Here is a 26,017-nt window from a genome sequence, read left to right as displayed (position 1 = left end):
GGAGTGGAGAACTAGGAACTCAAAAGGATGGAACTGTGGAATTCTCTCAGTTTGCTCCCCACTCCCCCAACCCCTGATTTCCAAATTTCTTTTTGTTTGGGGGAATTTTTTTTTCTTTGACAGTAGATTTCCATAAAGGCAGTTTATTCCTTTGTACTGAATCTTTTCAGAAGGAACAAGGAAATTTCTGCAGAAATTACAAAACTGATACGGAGAATCCATTGTCCAAGTTTGTCATTTGGTGGCTGAGCTGAATGGGGTCTGTGACTGAAAGTCAAGCCTCTTTTCATTCTCTTGGAATTCAGACAGGCTGTACATTCCTTGTGTCCTTTGCCACTGACTCCTTAACATTGTGACTTTAGGAGTGATGTGGCTGTTGATTTTCTTAAAAGACTTTTAAGAAGAGTAGTATAGACAGAAATTGCCATTTCGCTGAGTGCACCTTTCACTCTCTTTTAACTATACTTCATTTATTTCCATTTTTCTTGCTGCCCTAAAATATTCTTTTTCCTTTTACATACAAGCTCAACCCTGTCAGTCATAGAATTTGAAAGGCAGAAAGGGAAGAAAACGAAGACTTCATATCCTTAAAGATAGAAATAACTGCCTTTAATACTTTTCTGCATTTCAATAGGCTGGTGTATTTTGAATTTAAAGAAAAATGGATCATACATTTAAGACTTTTATAATGAAAATATTTCATATTAGCATGAATTTTGTATTTTTAACAATATTTCTATGATGGTTTGAAAGTGCTCATACTCATAATTGGTTTTCAGCAGAGCAGCACACTAATCACTTACTAGAATACCAATTTCAGAAGAAACATTTCGAGTATAAATTTTCAACATCAATAAGTGTTATAGTGTATATCTGTTGTGTTTTTTCAATAGCATTTGTTTAATTTACAGTTGTAATTAACAAGCTGTTGAACTTTGGAAACTTTAGAAATTGATGTTATTTGAGATTCATCCATGCAAGTAAACTCATAGAGCCCTGGAAGGACTCAATTTACTGGGGAACTGGGGATTGAACTTGCTAGGCAAGTGCTCTGCCATTGCTGCTGCATGCCCAGCCCCAAATGTTTTCTTTTCTTTTCTTTTTTTTTTTTTTTTTTTTGGTACTGGAGATTATTGAACCCAGGGGCAATGAACCAACTGAGTCACATCCCCAGCCCTTTTTAAATATTTTATTTAGAGACAGGGTCTTTCTGAGTTACTTAGGGCCTTGCTAAGTTGCTGAGGCTGACTTTGAACTCCCTCCATCCTCCTGTCTCAGCCTCCTGAGCTGCTGGGATTACAGGCACCACTGTGTCAGGCTCCAGACATTCTTAGAAGTTTGTAAAGCATGGAGATTGTGGCAACTCATAGGAGATCTTTTAATGCTAATGATGATGATGGTGGTTATGACAGCAGCTGACAGGTATGCGGAACCTCCCCTGTGCCTGCTACTGCACTTTGTAGTTTATTTAACCCATAAGCTAGGTTTTATTAAACTTCTTGTACAGGTAGGCAGACTGAGGCAAAACAGGGTTAATTTGTTCATAATCATGCAGCTACTAAAAGAATTTGAATCCAAGTATGTCTGACATCAAAGTTCGTGTTCTAAAATCATTACTCTCTACAACCACCCAGCAGAGGATTTTATGGCCAAATCATGAACAGGTAGGGAAGAAGCAAGTTGTGGGACAAGATTCTACACAGAAGTAAGGCAAAGAGCCCTTTCACAGATACAAAACCTTCCAGGGATCTGCAAGCAGTGACAAAGTGGGTTGGAGATGGGGTGTGAAATGCCAAGGAAGAAGGCTTAGGCAAGGCTAGGGAGGTGTAGCAGGGCATTGTTCATCAGCTGAGTTAGATTTTCTCCCTTCGCAGGAAGTGCCCTTCCTGCCCATGAAGGATTTCCAGCACAAGAAGGTGATGTAGCTTAGTGGTAAAGTGCTTGCTAGCATGTGTGAGGCCCCAAGTTTTATCACCAACACCAAAAAAAGAAAAAAAAAAAAGGTGGTTTTCATGTCCTTTGTTCACACTAAATGGTTCTTTTCAAGGGCAATAACTGAATCCTTAGTGCTGAACACAGTACCTGGTATAAATGGTGCATAGAAAATGTTTTAGTAAATGCAAACATAAGAAACTTATTTTCTGAAAGACACTGTAGGAAAAAGCCCAGGCTCTGCTAATTACTAGCTGTGTGATCTTTGTTATTTTCTTTGCCACAAATTTAAAATGGGACAGATAGGCCAGGCACAGAGGTGCACACCTATAATCTCAGCTACTCAGAAGGCTGAGGCAGGAGTATTGCAAGTTGGAGGCCAACCTCAGCAACTTAGGGAGATCCTGTTCTCAAATTAAAAAAAAAAAAAAAAGGCTGGGCATGTAGCTCGGGTGTAGAGCACTCAGTATACAAACAATAAGTTAACCTTGGTCCGAGGGTATAGTTCAATAGGAGAGTACCTGCCTAAGTATGCTCAGGTGTCTAAATTGATTCCCACACTGTGGCAGGGGGATGTTCATCTTGAATCTTGGTGAAATTTGATAGCAGATCTAGTTTACTTAAGTTAGCAGGTGTTAAATGAAGATTTAAAGACTGAAGGAGGAGGATTGCAAGTTTGAGTTAGCCTGAGCTTCTTAGCAGTCTCAAAATTTTAAAATAAATAAATAAAAAGGGCTGGGGATGTAATGCAGTGGTTGAGTGCCACAGAATTCAATCCCCAGGACCCCCTCCCCCAACACACACACACACACACACACACACACACACACACACACAAAAGTGTTGTATATTTTCCCATATTTTCCCACTGGAGTTTCCTTAGCTTTAAAATACTTAAGGGCTGGGCATAGTGACACATGCCTATAATCCCAGCAGATCAGGAGGCTGAGACAGGAGGATCACAAGTTTAAAGCCAGCCTCAGCAACTTAGCAAGGCCGTAAGTAACTCAGTGAGACCCTGTCTCTAAATAAAATTTTAAAAGGGGCTGGGGATATGGCTCAGTGGTTAAGAACCCTGGGTTCAACCCCTGGTACCAAAAAGTAAAAATAAGAAAGAATAATAAAGAAAATGCTTAAGGTGAAAATTTCTTTTTTTGTAGTATATATAAAATTTTGGAAATCATGTATTCATAAATAAATACTTGATGAATTCCTGTCATTTCTGGTTATACTTAGAAGCTTAAATATACTGCTTGAAATGTACTCACGCAGTATAGTATATAATAGCTTCCTAAAAATGTAACAGAAAATTAGGCCTGTGGATTTGCCTGTGACTAATACCACTGGGAAAAGAGCAGCTGACTAAACTGTAGACCGTGTCTGGTGTGAAACGTCTGCTCTCATGGTCTATAAATTGATGATACTTTAAAGTTTAAACTTGTGATCAGTTGCTGAAAGAGATGAGACTTAATTTGTGTTCTTTCAGTTTGTGCACTTAGGTATTTTTGTTCTTCTGACCTAGGGCTTTATGGAAGTTTTAAAGTGAAACGATGGTTTTAATGAATGTCTGGAGTAATAAACGTAGATTTATCCATGGTAGCAACTTGGTGGTTTTTTAGTATTGTGCACTGTTTTATGGAAAATATATGATGTTGCTGTAGAAGTTATTGTTTCTGTTGGGGAGGCTCCTCAAAGAACTAAAAATAGAACTGCCATACGATCCAGTGATCCCACTGCTGGGTTTGTAGCCAGAGGAACTGAAATCAGTGTGCTGAAAGTTTATGTTTATCCCATGTTCATTGTAGCATTACAGTAGCCAAATTATGCAGTCAGCCTGAGCGTCCATCAACACCAAGTGTCCACTGCATATGTACATAATGGCTAGGAGTCAGCTTTAAAATGGGGGGACAGCCTGCCATTGACAACATGGATGAATCTGGAAGATAAAATATTAAGTGAAATAAGGTAGGCACAGAGAGACAAATACTGCTTGATCTCATAAGTGGAATCTAGTAGAATTAAACTCAAAAGTAGAACGGAGACTGTTGGCTACCCGAGGCAGGCAGGGTGGAGAGGGAGGAATGGGGAGCTGTTTCAGACAGGAGGAGTAAGTTTTGAAGTCTGTTGTACTGTAGGGTGACTATAATGAATACTAATGGGTTGTATATTTCAAAGTAAGTAGGAGTAAATTTCTCACCATAAAAAGTGATAGGAAATTGCTCTGATGAGTATGGTAATGAGCTTTTTAGTTCATCCCACATCATGTACATGTATCAAAACATCATAGCCCATAAATTATACAATTATAAGTTGTCTTTTTGTGTGTGTGTGTGGCACCGGGGATTGAACCCAGGGGTGCTTAATCACTGAACCACATCCCCAACCCTTTTTGATATTTTTTTTAAGATAGGGTCATGCTAAGTTGCTTAGGGCCTTGCTAAATTGCCGATGCTGGCTTTGAACTTGCAGTCCTCCTGAGCCGCTGCAAGGGTGTTCCACTGCACTCAGCTTATCATATTTTTTAAAAAGCAAAACCCCAATACAAAAGAAAACATAATGAGCAAAATATACCAAACTAGCATTCCATGAAGTTAAAAATGTGACTTCACTTCTAACATGACAGATAACCTAATTTTTAAAAATGGCATTGGACAAATAAAGTACCTCTTTATGCCTTCTAGGAAAAAATATTGTTTCAGTTGACCATCACTGAAGGTTGTGATTATTTGACTGGTTCTAGGAGGGCCACATCTTAGCTGTACTTTGAAAGTGAGTTTCGTGATCATCAAAGAGCAGAGGGAATGATTTCAAAGAGCTTGATCAAATCATTAGAATAAAATTACTTGTTCTAATAGGTTTTGGAAGAGACTGAAAGGCAATATAATTTTCAGCAGTAATATTTAATATAACCTCTTCAGCTGTGTTCAACTGGTTCATGATTGGGAAGGCAGGTGAGCAGATTAGGAAATGAATTTGCGAAAGTAGGGCAGGCTTGCTGGCTTAAAATAGCATGAAAGCAGAGTTATTTGTAGTGAATAGAGATAGCTATTTAGGTAAACCCTAATGTCCCAGGAGGCTGAGGCCATACAGTCATCTAAAAATAATAGCTTATAGGCCAGTAACTTTTCAGGCATATCTTTTGTATTTCAGGATTTAAATGATTATCACCGATGTGGCCTTTTTTATTTTTAATTTTTATATTTTGTTTTAGTTGTAGATGGACATAATACCTTTATTTTATTTTTATGTGGTACTGATGATCGAACCCAGGGCCTCATGCATGGTAGGTGAGTGCACTACCACTGAGCCACAACCTCAGCCTGCCTTTTTTAATTTATACAGATTTGTATCAGATTTTACTTATATTACCTAAAAATATATACTGTTTATGTAATAGATGTATATTAAAGCAGTTTACCCAGTTGAATTTGATAGTGAAAAAGCTACAGAATTTCTTCAGTGAACTAGAAACTGAGTTTTGAGAACTTTTTTCTTTTTCATATTGATAATTATAGATTCAGGGATGTTTCAAAGAAATGTACAGGAAGCTCTCAAAAACCCTCCCATAAGGTCCTTTTTGGCCGCTGCATCAACCTCACATACTACTACAGTACTACATCAAAACCGGAAATTGACATTGGCACAATCCAGAGTTTACATTCCATATGCACTTCAGCGTGTGTGTCTGTTCATGCAGCACACACATATTAGCCTTGCCTTACCAGAACAATCACAATACCCCTCCGTGGACTGAGGGTGCAGCTCAGTGGTAGAGTGCTCAGCTCGCATGCATGATCCCCAGCACCAACAGGAAGAAATAAAAAAAGATACTGAATAATACTCTCAGCCCAAGACTTAACATTTCCTCTTTATTTCCTCTTTATAGACATACCAACCCCCTTTCTCCACTGGAAACTAATTTTTATGATTTGGCTTTTGTTTTGAATGATGTGCAGACCTGGTTTGATTAAGGTTTTGACTTCTGAGTTGGACGCACTGTAAAAGAATTTCTGTTGAAATATAGGTAATCTTAACAGTAACTGACACATGGTAGAATCTAGGTTTGGGTGCACTAGCAGATGAATTGGCTTAGAATGATGGTTTTCAACTCTGGTTACTGAACAAAATCACCTGTGGATCTCATAAAAAACATGAAGAAAAAAATGGTAATGTAGCTCCATTTTAGATCTTGACAGCTATGTTGAGTATAAAATGCAATTTGAGCCAGGCATGGTGGTGCACACCTGTAATCCCAATGACTCCGGAGGCTGAGGCAGGAGGATTGCAAGTTCAAAGCCAGCCTCACCAACTTAGCGAGACCCTAAGTAACTCAGAGAGACCCTGTCTCAAAATTCAAAAACTGAAAAGGGGATATAGCTTAGCAGTACAGCACCCCTGGGTTAAATCCCCAGTATCACCACACACACACACACACACACACACACACACACACACACACATATTTATATATAATTGAAATGAATATGGAACACTTAAAATATTTAAAATCTATATGGTAGGTATGTGTATTTGTATTATTTCCTAAACCAATATATGTAAAATTATATGTATATTTAAAATATTTTATTTAAAATATCCTTATGCCAGGCGGGGGATACATGCCTGTAATCCTAGTGGCTCAGAGACTGAGGCAGGAGGATCCAGTCTCAGCAACTTATCGAGGCCTTGTCTCAAAATATAAAAAGGGCTGGGGATGTGACTCGTGGTTAAGCACCCCTGGGTTCAATCCCCAGTACTAATAAATAAGTAAAATATTATCTTTTTTTGTACAGTATTAACATGTATCTGAATATTTCTGTTTTCTCCCTTTTAGTATTTCTTCATTTTATTTTGATACAGGAGTAGGAGACTGCTATAACAAATCCCTTTAAGTATAGAGGTAGCTTTGGACCCACCAGAAAACTTACCCCAGGCTCAAATTCATGCCTTCCTTGATTTCATCATTGATTCCCCCTTATAATCTTCCATTCAATGTCTTCACCATACAATGTATTATGTCAGGTTTCTGTGTATATATTATACCTTGTTTTAAGTGAATTATTTTGCCTACCTAACTAGAGCATCATAATCTCCAAGGTAAACTCCACGTGTTAAACTTGTATATTTCACACATTATCCACAGTGTGTGAGCGTATGAGCATGTAGTAGGTACAAGATAAATAATTATTTAACTAGAATATAATTACTTCCCTAGTATTTCTCCCAAGCATTTAAAAATTTTAGCCCTTTGTCTGCTAAAGATTCCAAATGTAACTTAACAAACATCATGCCTGTAATCCCAGTGGCTCAGGAGACTGAGACAGGAGGATCACAAGTTCAAAGCCAGCCTCAGCAACAGCGAGGCGCTAAGTAACTTAGTAAGACCCTGTCTCTAAATAAAATAAAAAATAGGGCTGGGGATGTGGCTCAGTGGTTGAGTGCCCTTGAGTTCAATCCTGGTACCAAAAAAAAAAAAAAAAAAAAATCACTGTTACCCAGGATTCTAGGAAGGCTAGATCTGTTTAGTTATTGAATGTTGTCTTTTTCAATTGGTAATGTACAATCTTTCAGCCTTTAGAATGATGAGTGGAATTATAAATCTCAACTGGTGTTGGAGATGAGGCTGAAATGTATGAGTTTCAGAAACAAGTTTGTGATTCCACACCAGTCTTTCCTAGCTGTTGTTATTAGGAAAAGAGGAAGGTGGTATTAATTGTGGTCAGTGGATTTCTTCAAAGTTTGCTGCTTTTAAATCAAATTCAGGAGGTCACCAACCATACTTTTTAAGTAACTGCAAAAATAAGGTGTTTCCTTATTATAAAGAAGAGTGCAATTTTAGCTTGTGACATTGTTTCACATATTGAAGTTGACACCAGACAAGTAGATTTAGTGATTTATTATTTTTAGCTTTTTAAAAATAGAGCTGCAAGTTTCTTACTATTCCTTAGTGCAGTACAGGTGTGAAGTGTGTTGTAAATAGTTTGTTACCAGCAGTTTTTGAAATCTTGAATGATTTTGTGTATCTGTGGAAGAATTAGAGTAGATTCAGAATTACCACTAATGACTATTTCACTGTTACTTTGGTGTTGTGGGGGGCAGGGAGAAGGAAGGAGTTATAGTTAACTAAAATTATACAAAATCCATTTGTTTCCATGGCATATCTTATATATGAATGTTATTTGTTGTGTGTTATGCCTATGTAGTTGTTGTTTGGACTTTAGTGGTCTTTCCGAGAGAGATTGATTTCATTCTAGCCTATGTCATATTACTCCAATTTGAGGAAAAAGTGTTAATGACTGTTTGATACTATCGTTTGAATGTTTATGTGCCCCTACCAAATTCACAAGTTGAAATCCTAACCCCCAAGCCATAGTATTAGGAGGGTAGGGTCTTGGAGAGATTATATTTTTATAAATTTCTAAAAGAAAATAGAGGAGAAATATTTGTGACTTTGGAGTAGACACAGTTTTCTTAGGTCACAAAAAGCATGAATCATGAACTCTGGTAATTGTACTTCATTAAATTAAAATCTTGTTCTTCTAAAGATGTTTCATTAAGAAAAGTAAAAAGTAAGCCAGACTGGGAAAAAATATTTACACTAGGTGTGTCTTACAAGGAACTGATATCTATAATGTGCAAGGAATTTATAATTCACTAATAAATGGAAAACCAGCAGAATTTTAAAATAGGCAAAAATTTTAAACAGATAAGTCACAAGTGAAGATGTACAAATGGCCAGTAACTTACAAGAAGACATTCAACATCATTAACTTTTGGGGAAATGCTAATTAAAACCACAATAAGATCCTACTACACAACTGTGAGAATGATTGAAATTAAGACAGTGACTAAGTTCTGGCAGGGATATATAAGTGACTGGTACGCTGCTGGTGGGAATGTAAAATTGTGTAACTGCTTTGGAAAATTGGCAGTTTCGTAGTATGTTAATTATACACTTCCCATACTATCCTGGCATTCTATGCTTGGGTGTTTACTCAAGAGAAATGAAAACACAAGACTTATACGCAGATGTTTATAGCATCTTTAGTTACAGTAGCTCAAATCAGGAAATACCCAATAGATAATCTTAATATGGTATATCCTCACAACGGAGTACTGTTGACTCATGCAAGGTATGGCTAAATCACATATTCATTATGCTCAGTGAAAAAAGCCAGACACATACTACATAGTTCCATTAACATAAAACTTTAGGAAGTGCAAATGAATCTGCAGTGACAGAAAGCAGACTGGTGATGATTGTCTGATGCTGGAGGCAAAGGGAGAGAGGGGTCTTTGGGGGGGGGTGGAAATGTTTCTCTACTTGATTGGCGTAGTGGTTTGACAAATGTAAACATGTGTCAAAGCTTAGCAAATTCAGCACGTCGGTGGGTGCAGCATATAGTCCCTAAATAAACCCTACTTAAAAAACGTTGTGGAGGCTACTGTAAAAGTCCGGATTTCACGTAGATGGTTTGGCTGAAAAGAGATTGCAGGGACTGGGGGTGTAGCTCAGTGGTATTGTCTCATATGTGAGATCCAGGGTTCAATCCCCAGTGCCACAAACAAAAAGTAAGATTAAAAAATAAATTGAAAGAAGTTGGGCTGGGGATGTGGCTCAGTGGTAGAGCACTTGCCTAGCAAGTGCAAGGCCCTGGTTCAATCCCCATCACTGCAAAACAAAACAAAACAAAAAACAAAAACAAGTTGCAGTTAATAGGCTACTCCAAAATTGAATTAAAAGTCTGGGAGAAGAAGAAATGGAGACTGAACTAGAGATCAGTAATTTGCTTTAGAAGGATAACATTTGCTTTGAAATATTGTCTGGAGTTGAAATCCCTCCTTTTAAAAGGTACCCTTTAGGGAAAAAATATTTGCAATATATATAACAAGATTACCGCCAGCTCGAATATATGGGTGTATTTTTAGTCATCTTTTATTTAAATTAGATTTTTTTTTTTTTTCGGTGCTGGGGATTGAACCCAGGGCCTTGTGCTTGTAAGGCAAGCACTCTACTAACTGAGCTACATCCCCAGCCCTAGTCATCTTTTATTTAAAGAACTGTAATCTTAAGTATGAAGAGTGAGCAAAGTATGTTTATAGATAATTTATAAATGGATAAGTTCAAGTTGCCAATAACCATATCTGCTTATAGATGTGTGAATGGAGAGATTTGTTGCCACATTGTTTTTTTCTTTTTCTTTTCTTTTTAAGGAATGGGAACCAAACCCAGGGTCTTGTGCATACTAATCTAATGCTTTATCGCTGAGCTATCCACAGTACACACATTACTCTTTTTTGGGGGGTGTTGGTGATTGAACCCAGGAGAACTTTGCCACTGAGCTTTATCTCCAGTCCTTTTTATTTTGAAACAGGGTCTCACCAAGTTGTGTAGGGCTTCGGGTAGTGGCCCAGGCTGGCCTTGAATTTGTGATCCTCCTGCCTCAGCCTCAAGAGTCATTGGGTTTATAGGCTTATGCCACTGTACATGGCCACACATTATTCTTAATAGCAAAGAACAAAACAAAACTAGTTAAAAACAACAACAACAACAACAGAATAACCAGGATGTTTAATAGCAACATTATACTTTCTCCATTGTAAGACTCTGACCTCTGAAAATTTTATTGTAGGAGAATATTGGCATGAGAAAATATTAGTAGTTTACTACGAAATCAAAAAGATTATATAAAAATATTATCCAGGGCTGGGGATATGGCTCAGTTGGTAGAGTGCTAGCCTTACATGCACAAGGCCCTGGGTTCAATCCCCAGCACCGCAAAAAAAAAAAAAAAAAAAAAAAAAAAATTATCCACCAGAGAAACAACAGTTATACCCTATTTGTGTACAGTGAATCAAAATAAATAAGTTAAAAAATATTAACTTATGCCAATATTTTAGAAGTGGTTATATTTACCTGGTAGGAGTCTTAAGAGATTTGTTTTTGTGGTGGTTATTATTTTTCCTTAGTGCTCTTTTTTTTTTTTTTTTTTGGTGCTCGTGCTGGGGACTGAACCTGGGGCCTTGTGCATGCTAGGCAAGTGCTCTACCACTGAGCCACATCCCCAGCTCTATGCTTCTTAATTAAAAAAAAAAAATACATTTTACATTGAGTATGTAGTATTTTTGATTTAGCAAAATCTTCAAAGAGTAGTTTAAAAGATGAGCAGAATGTTTATGGTTGATACTATATGGTTACTATGCTGTTGTTTTTGTAAATTCTTATTTAAAATTCTAAAAAAAATTTTTTTGGTTTGTTTAGGTGGTACTGGTGATGGAACCAAGAGGTGCTAACTACTGAGCTCCATACCAAGCCCTTTTTATTTTTTGATTTTGAAGTGGGATCTTACTGAGTTGCCAGACTGGGCTCAGACTTGGGATCCTCCTGCCTCAGCTCCTGAGTAGCTGGGTTATACTCATTTGCCACTTTCCAAAAGAGTTTTTAAAAAGCTTGAAAACCTCAGTTTATTTATAGCACTGTGTGAGTCATTTTGTCAAGCATAGCTCCACATCTGAAGTTTATTTTTAACAATAAATTAAAGAGAAAAAGATATAAAGCTAATTATCACCCCTAATTGCTAGCTGATTTTCTAGCCTTGTAGAAGTAGATAGTGAATGTTCCTGTCTGCTAACAGCCAGCAGAGAGTGAATTTCAGACAGATTGGATAGGGATAGTATTACTATAGATTCATTTGCAATAGAATTTTCATTTTACTTTTTGACTAAGTAATATGTAACATGGTACAAAATTTGAAAAGGTGATTTAGCAAGAAGTCTTCCTGTCTTTAACCCTTAGTCAGCATTTCTCTGCCTTGGACATGATAAAGCCCACCACTAGAGACCACTAGGAACACATCTGTGCCCCAAAATATGTCTCAATTATTTAGCCTGCTGTGGAAGGAGTGATATATGCTGGAAGAACCGTGGGGCATCTTGGAAGGAGGGAGTTTAAAGAGGCCTTGAAGGGTTTTAGGAGGTGTCACTAGCTGTGGGATACATGATGTTAGGGTCTATGGAAGTTGGAGGTCTGGTCAGGGATTGGCTAGAATCATTGGGGTGAGTTATTGGAATAGTCAGTGGTTTTGCCTGTAGTCCATGTGAATCCCTGAGAAGTTACTGTTAGATTATCTTATCTGTGGGGTTGGAACCTTTATGTCTTGGAGAGCTAGTATTTTTAAAAGATTTTAGCTTAGAAAGTCTGTGATATACTTTGTGGTTTGGTTTGGTTCTGTTTATCTGTTTTACAAGCAGCATTTTTCTGAGCATTTGTAAGCAATTTGTAGTTTCTGTTTCAATTTTCAATCTCTGCTTTTGATCATTCTGCTAAACTGGAGGATTTCCCATTTAGGGGAGTTGATGAAGCAAGATTTGTACCATTATTTCTTAGGTTGTGACTATTTATCGAGCTGTCAATGGTAGATATTTTGACCTTTAAAGCACTGGGCCATTTTGTCTTTCTTAAATGTCTTAGATGATCATTTATTGCATTGGTTGGTATGAAGACTCTGGAGGTAACACAGTAAGAATCTGCAAAAGATAGCAACTCAGGCAAGAATTATTATTAAATGAAAATAATGTCCCATTTATCTCAAAACCTATTTGATATCTTCCTTTGGTAACCAAGTAAATTTTTTTAAATTTTGGAAATGGATTGTTCACATTTATAAGTGTCTGAGTTACATCCAATATTTGGAGATTGACATGAGTAAAGGTCTTGATATTATTAGTAGTAAAGGAAGGGGTCTTTAGTAACAGTCTAAACTCTTGGACCAGTGGAGAAAGAAGAAAACAACCAAAAGGATAAAAGACAAAATCCTGCAAAGTACATGGTAATCAGTAGCATCAGCCAGTTGGGAGGTTCTGATGTGTTCTGGTGATCTTGGATGTAAATAGTCTGTTCACAGTGTGTTCTGCTTCTGGACCAAAGCAGTTATAGAAATCCTGACTCAGCCACAGTGTCTCTTCATAGCAATGATGTTAGCAATATGCATGAATAATTTGTTCTCTGTAGTATCATCCACAAGACTCAATTCCCAATCTTTAACTGGAAACTTTAGGAGAATGCAAGGAAGAAGCAGAAGCCACTTGTGGTTGATGAGACTGTAGGCTTTAGTTAATTTATTATATTAACCAGTACTGTCAGATGAAAGAAAGAATCTCCTATTTTAGTAAAGTACATAATCAGTTTTATAAGGATTTAAGTCACTGATTATCCTGAAGTAAAGACATTGAACAGAGGACATTGACACACATATAGGCCTTCCATTCATTTATCCTATAAAGTGTATTATGAATTTCATCAGTATAAGCCTATTTAAAAACCAAGACATAAAATATTTTTACTGTCAATTTTTATACATGAATGTATATTTTCTTTAACCTAAAAGACACCCAAATGTTGAAGCGCAATTTATTTATTCTTATTGTATTTATTTATTTTCGAGACAGGGTCTCATTATGTTGCTCAAGCTGATCTGCAGCTCCAGCATTCAAAGGATTCTCTTGCCTCAGCCTCCCCGTAACTAGGACTACAGGTGTGCCCCTGAGCCCCACTAAAGCATATTTATTGTTAACTTATTTTACTTATTCATGATTAACTTAGAAACACCCAGCTTCTCTTGATTTGTTAGGGTTTTATTTTTTCTTTTAACCCAAATTTAATAAAATAAAGTTTTGATTAATTGAAAAATTGGAGAATGCCAAGCAAAACTAATAATTTTTGTAATCCTTTATAACTTTTTAAAAATAAAGTGCTGAAGATCTGTATTATGTAATGACCATTTAGAATAAACTCAAAGATGTCTAGGTGTGAATAAGATTTTAACAATAGCTGGATGCAGTGGGGCATGCCTGTAATCCCAGTGACTTAGAAGACCGAGGCAGAAGGATCCCAAGTCTGAGGTCAGCCTCAGTAACTTCTTTAAGTTACTGAGGATCTCTTTAGATCCTGGCTAAAAGTAAAATTTTTAAAAATGGGCTGGGGATGTAGCTTAGTGATAGTGTGCCCCTGGGTTAGATCCCTAGTACAAGAAAAAATAAAAATAAATAAAAAACTTGTTTAAAGTTCTCCAAGAGGCCATTTGTAGTTTTTAATATTTCCTTGGTGAAATCATGCTGTTTATTGAATTGTACTCATAATCAGAAAATATGAAGGAAGTGGGCAAGAGAGGCCCAGAGGAAACACAGCCTGAGAGAACTCCACGTGACCTACAGCAGTCCCTTTGCAATCACACATCTAGAAGACCCAGTGTGACACCAAGGGCCAGCTGTCATCCACCAAGAGCAGCTCCAGGCAGACAGAACTGAACAAAACGTTTCTTGGGCTTATAAGACTAAGGCAGAGTTTGCCCAAAGACAGATCTTTGAGATCTGAACTTTCCAGCCTGTGGAGGATGGACTTACCAGGCTCCTGTCTGCCCTCTCTCTGTGAACTTCCTTTTAGTTAGGGAGAAGCCAGATTTCACTCAGGAACAGGGTGGTCTTTGACCGCTGCAGTGCCCAACAGAAGTATGCTCAGCAGAAGTATGGGGCTCACTCATTGTATGCAGGGTCATCCTGAGCAGGGTGCTCAAGTGGTCTCAGTTATGCATACTTCTTTGTAAATGTGGGTCTCACCAAAAGCAAGGGGTGTGGCTGAATCTTAGTGCAAAATTCAGTCGGAAAAGCCCATTGATCAAAGGATTTTTTACATTTTTAAAAAAAGTTAGGTTTATTTAATTTGTTTGGACAAAAGGGGAGGAAGTTGGGAAATGGACTCTTAGGAAACAGTACTCACTGGGCACTGTTAGATTAGTGGCAGTTGTTAGATTTTATGCTGAAAGTTTGTAATCTGGGAAAGCATTACTTAGAATTTGTAAACCAGGTGAGTTTATTAGAACTTCTGTTCTAACTTTAGATAAAATCTAGTGTCTGTGCCGAGTTACTGTTAAATTAATTTGCCTGAAGTCTTATTTGGAACATATAGATCTGAAGGATCTAGTTTTGAGTTTAGATAGTCTGTGATGCCTTGTGGTTTGGTTTGCTTAGTTTATCTCTTTTATGAGTCAGAGTACTCATAAATTGTGGTTTCTGTTTCAGTTCTAAGCGGGGCAGTCAGTGTTGCTTTCTCGTGTGTACCAAAAATGCATTTGTTTGAAGGGTAGCGCAGAAAAGATGGGATTACAATTGTAGTTGAGATCAAAGTGCCTGCCAAGCTGAGTTCTCATCTGGATCTCTGGTGAAGGACTTGCTTCTAAGCTCATTTAGGTTATTGGCAGGATTCAGTTCCTTGCAGTGGTAGAAATGAAGCCCTTATTTTTTTGCTGTTGTTTGATCAGGGGCCACTTTCATCTCTTAGAGGCTGCCTGCGTTCCTTGTTTTTTGGTCCCTTCTGTCTTCAGGCCAGTAATGCAAACTCAATACAGCCTTCCCAGCCTGCAGACGTCTTAACCCCTATGTGACCTCTAGGTCCAGATTTAAAGTCTCATGTGATCAGTCAGGTCAACCTTCATAGGCTGATCTGGGATCTGCAGGTTTCCTTCATGGAATGTTTTTTAGTGGGCTAGGGATTGAACCCAAAGCCTCACGTATGATAGGCAAGCACTCTACCGCTGGACTACATCCTCAGCTCAGGGCAGCGTTTGATGGAAGAACTGGGAGAAGTTGTATGTATACCAGGGCCAGGAATCTTAGGGTACGTACCTCCCCACCCCACAGCATTTTAAAACTGTTCTTAAGCGTAAGCCACAGAATTTCCTCTGTGTCATTTTAGTAACTCTTGGTGTTTCGTAAGTATACCTTAAATTTGAGGTTAAATTTTTGAATGTTACTGGTTAGAGTTGGTCTGTGTTGCAGCTGTTGATTTGAGAAAAGGTATATTTACTTAAGTATAAAATTGATTAACATAGGAATAGTGATTCCCAGGGAAATTGACTATTTTTTCCCTCTGGCATCTGTTTACTTTTCATTTTAAAAAGTCTATAAAAATTTGAAATTAAGCAAAGAAGATAGGAAATATAATGCCATTGGTAGTCCAAGCACCCTTGCTTATACTTTCCTCATTTTTCCAGTTTTTATTATTCACTTAGAATGTCATTATAATCATGTAGAACACATATAAAGATATATGCTGACTTCTTAAATATATAAATATATTTTTCCTGATTATGAAAGGAATAGAGAATCATTGAAGAAAAGTTGAAAAACAGGAACATAGGAAGAAAAAGTAATTTAGAATCTTGCATTAATACTTGAATATTTCCTTGCTGTATTTTCCAATGCATTTTTTTAGTTGTGATTTAGATTACACTGTATGGGTTTATTTGTAACTAGAGTTTACACTGGTACACTAATAGATATTAAATATGAGGTATTTGACATATTATTTATCACCTAATAGGTTTTCTTTTTTGTGTGTATGTGCCAGGGACTGAACTGAGGGGCACTTAACCACTGAGCCATATCTCCAGCCCATTTTCTTATTTTATTTAGAGACAAGGTCTCGCTGAGTTGCTTAGGGCCTTGCAGAGTTGCTGAGGCTGGCTTTGAACTTTCGATCCTCCTACCTCAGCCTCCAGAGCTGCTGGGATTATAGGCATGTGCCACCATGCCCAGCACCTAATAGGTTTTCATAGCCTAACCTTTGAAAATTACTTCACTGATTGTGCTGTATATAAATTTTTAAGGTAAAAAATACATCTTTAAAAGTTTTATGTATGTATGTATGTGTGGGTATATACATATATACACACATATAATTAATATTTATAATTAATATATTATATATTATATTTATATAGAATATATTATATATTAATTTTATATTTATAATTGATAATTAGTGAACGGGTTAAAAAAAAAAGCTCTATTGTCTATCCAGAAGGACTTACTCCCAGATAGCCAAGTTTTCACTGCACCTGGTACATGACTGTGGGTGAACTGAGGATAGTAGGTTTCCACTGGCTCTTCCTTCTTCCCTGAGACAAGACATTGTTGCTGGTCATTTTAAATGGGAACCTTGAAATTTACTTTCAAATCAAACATTTAAAAACTTCAGTCTTGGAGCTGGGGAGATAGCTCAGTTGGTAGAGTGCTTGCCTTGTAAGCACAAGGCCCTGGGTTCGATCCCCAAAAATAAAAAAAAATTAAAAAAAATAAAAATAAAAACTTCATGCTTTTCCTCAATAGTCTGTCATTTTTACATTTGTGTCCTTTATATTTATTTAGAAAGAAGAATCATAAGTTGTTTTTTACCACTGGCAAATCAAAAAATACTTATGTAATTTCTAATATGGTACCCTAAATTATTTTGAAATTTGGGAATATATCTTCTTTAATATTTTGCCTGTAATAACTGAGCTGATGTTCCCATTTCATTTGATAATAGCTTGCAAAATATAATGTAGCCCATTTAAGATGGGTTCTTTTTTTGCAGGGGGGCGGGTGGTACTGTGGATTGAACTCGGGGACGAGCTGCGAGGATTACAAAAATGGGCTTTTCGGGTTTTTTGTTTGTTTTTGTTTTTTGCTTGGTACTTGGTACTAGGGATTGAACCCAGGGATTCACACGTGTTAGGCAAGCACTCTACCACTGAGCTATACCCCCAGCCCTAAAATGGGCTCTTATTTAAAGGTATGAATGGAGGCATTGGTAACTTAACTGCCCCAACCTTTTAAATAAAGTATCATAGCTTCTGCTTTCAAGAAATAGCCCCAGTAGCATTCCTAATCTCATATGCTTTCACAAAATTTTGCCTCTTCCCATAAATGGGTGGAATCTGTTTCCCTACCTTTGAACCTAGGCAGGCTTGTGACTGTTCCAACCAGTTGAGTATGTTGGGATGTTGGGGGCTGACTTCTGAGGCTATAGTGTAAAGAGGATATAGCTCCTATTGGTCGTGGTGCTCTGGACCCAGCTACTCAGGAGCATCATTTGGGCCTGAAATTTGAGGCTAGCCAGGGCAACGTAGCAATACCTTTAATTAATTAATAAATAAATAGATAAAGATATAACTGCTTCCAGACGCTCTCTCTTTCTCTTGGGATGCTTCTCCTTGGAACTCAGTCACATGAACAGGCCACATGCAGGTATTCTCATAAAAAACCTGGGCTAAGCCTTGGCTAACAGCCAGCATTAACTGCTGGATGAGTGAGCAAGAGAGACAGCATTCAGATAGTTCTAGCTTGGGACTGTTGAATGTCCAGCTGAGCCCCAGAATTTAGGGCACAGAGCTGTCTCGTGACATATACCAGTAATCCCAGGGACTCTAGAGACTGAGGCAGGTTTGCAAGTTTGAGACCAGCCTCAGCAGTGAGACACTCAGAATAAAAAATAAAAGGGCTGGGAATCTAGCTCAGCGGTAAAGTACCCCTGGGTTCAAACCGTAGTCCCCACCACCGTCTCAAAAAAAAAAGAAAAAAAATGTTGTGGAGCAGAAACAAGCCAGCACCACTGTGTCCTGTCTGAATTCATGGTCTGCAGAACCTATGAGAGATAATAAAAGATTATTGTTTTAAGCCACTGAGTTTTGGGGTAATGTGCTACATAGTAGAAGAAAATTAATACATGTAATTTCTAGGAATCTTTCATAGGGAAACAAAGACTTGGACAAAGACATATAAGCAGGATGTTCATAACAGTTTAATTTATAATAATAAATAAAAAATTTTGAAATAGTCTATGCAACTGTAAGAAAATGTTTAAATAAATTATGATGCATACATTTCTATATTTTCAAAACGAAAGTTGAATAATTGTTATACAGATTATTAAAAACAACCAATTGTATGCTTATGTAAGTAAAGATGATTAAGAACAAAAATGTTTTCATATCTAATAAAGAACATGTACGCAGGATATAAAAGAATATAAAAGAGCTGGGGATGTGGCTCAGTGGTAGAGTGCTTACCTAGCATGTGTGAAGCACTGGGTTCAATTCTCAGCACCACATAAAAATAAATAAATAAAATAAAGCTATTGTGTCCATCTACAACTAAAAAAATTTTTTAAAGTATTTATTAGCATCAGTGGAAAAAAAATCAAACAAATGTTTTAGATGACAAAAAAGTTGAATAAGCATGTCCTCCCAAAAGACATCCAGATGGCCATCAGTTACGGGTGGAAAGGTGTTTAGCATCACTATTCATAGGGAAGTGCAAGTTAGAACCTGAAGAGGTACAGGTAGTCACTTGCTGTGAGGGAATAAAATTTAACAGAGGAGCTCTGCCAGTGCTGGCCAGGAGGTGGAATAACTGGAACCTACACCTCAGTGGTGTGAGTATGAAGTGGTGTGTTCACTTTGTGAACTGTGGGAAAATCAGCGCCTGTCCCATCATCTTTCCGCCTCTCTGCTAGGTGTAGACACAGAGAAATGAGTACTTCATGTTCTCTGAAAGACACGTAGAAGAGTGTTCTTAACAGCTTTACTCTTAGTAGCTCAGGTTGGAAAGCTTGTCTAGTAATAACATTTTGCTGCTCTTGCCTTTACTGTAGTAACGCTTAGCTTTTAGCTGTCTGTATTTAGCTTAATAGGTGATATTAATGGAAATTGATTTAGGGTAACCCCACCCCAGTTTTCTACCTTTTAAAACTATGGTTTCAATTTCATTTTTCTTTTCTTTTTTCTTTTCTTTTCTTTTCTTTTCTTTTCTTTTCTTTCCTTTTCTTTCCTTCCTTCCTTCCTTCCTTCCTTCCTTCCTTCCTTCCTTCCTTCCTTCCTTCCTTCCTTCCTTCCTTCCTTCCTTCCTTCCTTCCTTCCTTCCTTCCTTCCTTCCTTCCTTCCTTCCTTCCTTCCTTCCTTCCTTCCTTCCTTTCTTTCCTTTCTTTCCTTTCTTTCCTTTCTTTCCTTTCTTTCCTTTCTTTCAGTGCTGGGATTGAACCCAGGACGTTTTTTGTTTTTTGTGGGTTTTGTGTGTGTGTGTGTGTGTGTTTTAAAGATATTGATAAACCTCTGTTTTATTCATTTATTTATATGCGGTGCTGAGAATTGAACCAGTGCCTCACACACACTAGGCATGTGCTCTACCACTGAGCCACAACCCCAGCCCTTGGATCATTCTTGAGCTTTATTAATTTTAGCTGCTTTTACACTTTTCAGTTTTCTGTTTAAATAATGTGCTTTTTGTGTGTGTGTTTTCAATTTCCTGTACTGGTTCACTTTGCTCAGATTAACTCTTTATGCTTGGGTTTCTGGTAGATACTAAAGAGCAATGCAGTCTATGAGCTTCCTGCAGGATAGAAGTGCCCTTCTAGACTTGTGGGCTCCAGTATGTGAGTTACCAGACACATGAGGCTATTGAGCACTTGAAATATGGCTAGTGCAATTGGGGAACTACATTTTAGATTTCATTTAACTTTAATTAACTAAAATTTAAGTTTAAATATGACTGATAACTACCTTATTGGATAGTGCAGCTGTAGAGTTAAAGAAGAATGGGCTGAGGAAAGCAAGAATTGAGAATGATGTGAATGAAATTAGGGGGAAATTGCATTTATTGTGATTAAATTAGAGTGGTGGTTCTCATTCTGTATATTAGGCTGCACAGTAGAATTACGTGGAAAGATTTCTGAAAATACCAGTTTCTGGGTCACCAATCTAAACGAATTGGATCAGAATTTCTAAAAATGAAAAGAAGCATCCTATTTTCAGAAGTTTCTGTATGCCATCAGGGTTAGGAATCAGTGGCTTAGTCCAAATGGGTGTCTCAGGCTTCTGTTAAAATGCTTTCATTTCCGTGCTGTTCTACATTTTAGAAAAGCTTCATGTTGATCCTCAGATAAGACTTTATTTTTTGTGGTGCTGGGGATTGAACCCAGGGCTTTGTGCATGTGAGGCAAGCACTCTACCAACTCAGACCACACTTTTGAGAGGCAAAGAATTTTAAGACGAAAGGTTGATCAGGAGTTTGTTATGTCTGAAATGAACATTTGATAGCAGAATTGTAGAATTCAACAATTGTTTTTTTTGGGGGAGGGGTACCAAGGATTGAACTCAGGAGTGGGCGCTCAACCACTGAGCCACATCCCCAGCCCTATTTTTTGTATTTTATTTAGAGAGAGGGCCTCACTGAGTTGCTTAGCGCTGAATTCAACAGTTTTTATCTGGTTCAGATTAGTTTCTATATGTCTCAACAATGATCATGTATATAGTATTTAAGTACTTATAGTAAATAAGTACTTCAAAGTTTCAAACTTTTTCTGCAGGACAGTAACAAAGGAGGAGGCTTTTGTTTAGATTAAATGATCAGGGAAGAGATTCTGAAGAGGTAGCTTTGAACACAGCATGGAGTAGAGTGAGGTACAGTCACTGGTACTAGTGCCTGAGCTGATGCTGTCGGGTGGGCCATATCAGAGTGGGCCACTCTCCTGCCGTCTTTAGTGTTGGACTGTGTTTTGATAAACTCCAGCCCTTCCCAGTCAAAACAATGCAGGGTTAACAGGGATTGAATGGTCTCAACACACCAGCAGAGTTAAGGCTGTGAGCCACAAGGACATTTATTGAGAAATGTGATCATTCAGGGGTGTCAAACTACAGTCCCTGAACTTAACTAGACTTTTAAATATCCGAATGGTGGAGACTAGGGGAAAGGAAGTGAACCCTAATAAAATATGACCAAGTGATGGCTGTGGATGAAGTTGCTGATTATTTGAGCTTAGTTGTGTTTTTACTTCAATTCCCTCTGACTGTTTTTCTGCTTCACTCTTAAGACATGTATGTGTGCACAAGAATTACCTGGGGAATTTTGTAAAACTACAGATCCTGGATGAATCCCCAAAGTTCCTAATTCTACAGGTCTGGGATTCAAAAATACACACCTTTCCCCTCTCCAAGGCACAGACAGATTTATTTAGGAAAGCAGATACATATTCAAGGGAGAAGGTGGGGGTGGAGGGCAATCTCAAGAGAGATGCCTCTCGGGTAAAGTAAGGAATAGGCACTCAAGGGAGAATTCGGGCAGTCTCCAGAGGGAGAGGCAGCCCTGAGAATATATACCTCTTAAACAGATACCTCGGTTGATTCAGAAGGATGTTGTTCCTGGATAGGTTGTTTAAATGAGGGTACTTGAGAGTAAGTGTGTGGGGGGCACTGTTAATAATCACATCGGGACAGAAGCAGTAAGGAGTATCCTGCTAGGCACAGGTTACCGTATCTGTGACACATTTTAAGAAAATGGCAATTTAAAGTTTAATTAGAAGTGTCTGGTCATTTTTTTGTTCATGACTAAACTTGGCTGGATTTCCTTAGTCTTCTCAGGACTGTAGCTGTTCCCATACTACCATGAACTATCTAGTAGAAGGGAGACAGAATTCAAGGCTTTCAAACATAACTAGGATTATGTTTAAAGGGGGGACCCACCCCTTTAAAGGTGGAGATTGTTTTCTCTCTGATTTGGAAGATTTTTTCCCCCCTTAGCCTAAAAACCTAGGACTCTTCTGGAATTTACTGCTAGGCCTGTTGTTCCAAGTCAATCCTAATTCCTGTTAGTGTTCCTGGCTCAGCTGTCTCATTTCTCCTAGATGGGCACAATCCTCTTGGTTCATTTCAACCTTGCTTTTGTTCTCATTTACCTAAGTGACTTGTTAACTTGTAGGGGGTTTTCATTTGGGGGGAGCACTGGTGATTAAACCCAGGAGTGATCTACCACTGAGCTTTTTATTTTTTTTTATTTTAAGATGGATTCTCACTAAGTTGCACAGTCTGGCCTTGAATTTATGATCCTTCTTTCTCAGCCTCTAGAATAGCTGGGACTCCAGGTGTGCACCACCCCACCCAGAGCTTGTTTTATTTTAAGTAAATTGTTTTAAGTAAACCTCTCTGAATTTTCTCCTCCAGAGCTCTTTATGTTGTCACCTCTACTTTTCTCATGGGTAACAAAAAAATGAGTTTCTTATTTTGTAAACTGTTCTTTGATTGCAACTGAGTAGTACGGAGGGAAAATATTTTTATTAGCAGTGTTACCGCTAATAGAAATTGAAAAATAAAAATACCTGCAGGGCTTTTTCTGAAACCATTTGTACTATGGTATTTTTGTTGTTGGTCCAACATTTTTGGGCTTATGTGGTTTCATTTTGTTTTTGGTTTGTTGGGCAAACTACAACAAACTAGTTTCTTTGACTTACAAAGTAGAAGATTAAAAACAAGCGGGTTTCACTGCAGGATTAAGTAGATTGGCTAGCCAGAAGTTTTTTTTTTTTTTTTTTTTTTTTTTTTTTTGTGGTGCTGGGGATCGAACCCAGGGCCTTGTGCTTGCAAGGCGAGCACTACCAATTGAGCTATCTCCCCAGCCCCGCTAGCCAGAAATTGATAATAAAAATTTAAAAACCATAGAGACTGGGCATGGTGGTGCATGCCTATAATCCCAACTACTGGCAAGGTTAGGTCAGGAAGATAGTAAGTTTGAGGCCAAGAGGCCAACCTGGGCGATTTAGAGAGACCCTGTTAAAAAAGTCAGGGAGCAGGGATGTAACACAGTGTTTACCTAGCATGTGAGTGGTCCAGGGTTCAAGCTCCAGTACTGAAACACAGTGCACAAACCAAAAAATGGTAAATTAAGTATGCAAAGAGAACTGATTCATTGTAGAATCTTCTACTTGTCTAGTCTTTGAATTGCATTTCCAGAGGACTACTGGTTTTCTGAAATCATCTACAAGGAATTAGATTAAATATAGTTTGGGGGCTGGGGGTGTAGCTCAGTGTTAGAGCACTTGCCTATCTATGAGCTAAGCTGGGGGCTGGGGAGATAGCTCAGTTGGTAAAGTGCTTACCTTACAAGCATAGGGCCCTGAGTTCGATCCCCAGCACCACAAAAAAAAAAAAAAAAAAAAAAAAAAAAAAAAAAAAGAAGAAGAAGAACATATGAGCTAGGTTGGGGCAGAATCCTAACACTGAAGAAGGGGAAAAAAAGTAAAATATAGTCTTTTTTTGGTGTGTAATACCAGGGATTGTATCAGATTGTATCTAGGGCCTCATACTTGGTAGGCAGGTGCTCCACCACTAAGCTATGTCCCCAGCACTTTCCTTTTTTATTTTGAGACAGGGTCTTGCTGACTTGCCCAGGCTGGCCTTGAGTTTGTGATCCTCCAGCCTCAGCCTCCTGAGTTGCTAGGATTATATGTATATATGTTGTACTGGTTGTTAGCATTTCCAGATTAGAAAACACAATCAATTAGAAAACACACTCTTACCACTGAGCTACATTCCCAGCTCAAATTGTGACCTTTTTTAAAAGTAGAATCGGTCATTTATGAGATATAGTATCTTAGATGCTAGGTAAACACTAAGTTACATACCTGCCCCCCACGCCACTTTTTTTTAACAGGGTCTCCCTAAATTGCCCAGGTTGGCCTCTTGGCCTCAAACTTACCATCTTCCTGAACTGTGTCTGTTCTTCTGAAATTTATGCTGTCACTACAGCAGATGTTTTTCAGATCTTTCATCTCATTTTCAGTGTTCTCCTTGTTATCAGTAGTACAATGCAGGAAGAGCAACTACCTTGTAAGAATAAAGTGTGTATCAGAAACTGGAGTCAGACTTCTAAAACATATCATTTTATTAGCTCAATTCTGTAGAAGAAATAAATGCCAATTTGGTGTTAAAATCATTTTTCTTGCCAGATGAGGTGGCACATGCCTATAATCCCAGTGGCTCAGGAGGCTGAGGCAGTAGGATTGCAAGTTCAAAGTCAGTAATTTAGTGAGGCCCTAATCAACTCAGTGAGACCCTGTCTCTAAATAAAATAGAAAAAAGGGCTGGGGATGTGGCTTAGTGGTTAAGTGTCCCTAGGTTCAATCCCCGATACCAAAAAGAAAAAACATTGTTTTTCTTCCATTTGTTTTAACCAGTTTCATTTTAAATACCTTTTTCATAGATCGAAAGGTATGATATTCATATCATCTAGTCCCTTGTTTCACTTTTTGTTTGTTTCCTGAACCACCTTCAAGTTGTTCACATTTATGTGTAAAATATCATATTTATACACACAGATGTTTTAAATGACTTTGACTTTTGACTTGACCCTCTGTTTTTCTTTTGTGATTCTGGGGATGCACCCTGCGTCTTACACATGCTAGGCAAGAAAGCATTCTTACAACTGAGCTGCATTCCCAGCTCAAATTGTGATCTTTTTAAAAATTAGAATCGGTCATTGATATATAGTGATATATAGTATCTTAGATTTTTTTCCACATAGTTCTGGAGCTGTGGATTGGAAATTATGGTGATTATCAAAATTAATTTGTCACATTTAGGCATTTTAAATTACTTTTTTTCTCATTCTAGCTGTTCCCTTTCCTCCAACCAAACGGCTTACTTTGAAGGAAGTGTTTGAGAATGGGAAACCTAAAGTTGATATTTTGAAAAACCATTTGGTAAAGGAAGGCCGAGTGGAAGAGGAAGTAGCCTTGAAGATAATTAACGATGGGGCCGCCATTCTGAGACAAGAGAATACCATGATAGAAGTGGATTCTCCAATCACTGGTATGAAAAGCATTTATAGGGTTACACTTAGATTTGAGCTAGTTTTAAGAAATGAATACAAACTTAAAGGTGGTATGATAATTTTTTCTGTGAATTTTGAGATAGTCTTTGTCTTAGCATTAATGTTTGTTGTTCCTTGAAGAAATATACTTTTAAATGCCTAACATTTCTAGTAGGAATATTTCATATCAATATGTTGACTACCATTACATAGCAATCCTATCAAAATGTGATTTAAATGAGTTAAAATGTGATTCCTGTTGGTGTAATGCCTTTTTTCTTCTAAGACGTAAATTTTCACTTTACATTATATGTTTTTTGCCTAGTGTGTGGTGATGTTCATGGACAGTTCTTTGACCTGATGAAGTTGTTTGAAGTAGGGGGATCACCAAGTAACACACGCTACCTCTTTCTGGGTGACTATGTGGACAGAGGCTATTTCAGTATAGAGGTAAAAATGAAACTGGCAATGTTGGAGCTATCATGTTACCGTTAAAAAGATTTGTTTTCCATTCTTTGGTAGAAGAAATTAAAATGTGAACACTGATAAAATTTATATAAATTTTGTTACTTCAACAGTTAAAAAAAATGTTTTCCATTGATAGGAAAAGACTTCCTTTTTCTATCATCAG

General features: G+C 37.7%; 1 protein-coding gene and 1 long non-coding RNA gene across 5 annotated transcripts in view; one reads left to right on the top strand and one right to left on the bottom strand.

Annotated features, from left to right (window-relative positions):
- Positions 1–26,017, top strand: part of PPP3CC (protein phosphatase 3 catalytic subunit gamma) — an 85,755-nt gene that overhangs the window by 4,088 nt on the left and 55,650 nt on the right. For 3 of the 4 annotated variants that reach the window (XM_079142295.1, XM_079142293.1, XM_079142294.1), the window contains exons 2-3: positions 25,188–25,385; positions 25,712–25,836. In XM_079142295.1, the coding sequence (XP_078998421.1) occupies positions 25,188–25,385; positions 25,712–25,836 (323 nt within the window). Of the gene's footprint in view, positions 1–25,187; positions 25,386–25,711; positions 25,837–26,017 lie in introns of those variants that run through there. The other variant, XM_079142296.1, reaches the window with a different exon arrangement.
- Positions 101–25,308, bottom strand: LOC306662530. The gene is made up of 2 exons (XR_013764141.1): positions 25,171–25,308; positions 101–577 (listed from the first exon to the last, which is right to left on the bottom strand). It is a non-coding gene; the product is annotated as an uncharacterized lncRNA (long non-coding RNA).

Source organism: Sciurus vulgaris, assembly GCF_902686455.1.
Source record: "Sciurus vulgaris genome assembly, chromosome: 5".
In the NCBI taxonomy this organism is placed as follows: domain Eukaryota; kingdom Metazoa; phylum Chordata; class Mammalia; order Rodentia; family Sciuridae; genus Sciurus; species Sciurus vulgaris.
The sequence above is the reverse complement of the archived record's forward strand: the minus strand, read 5'-3'. Positions and strand labels throughout refer to the sequence as shown.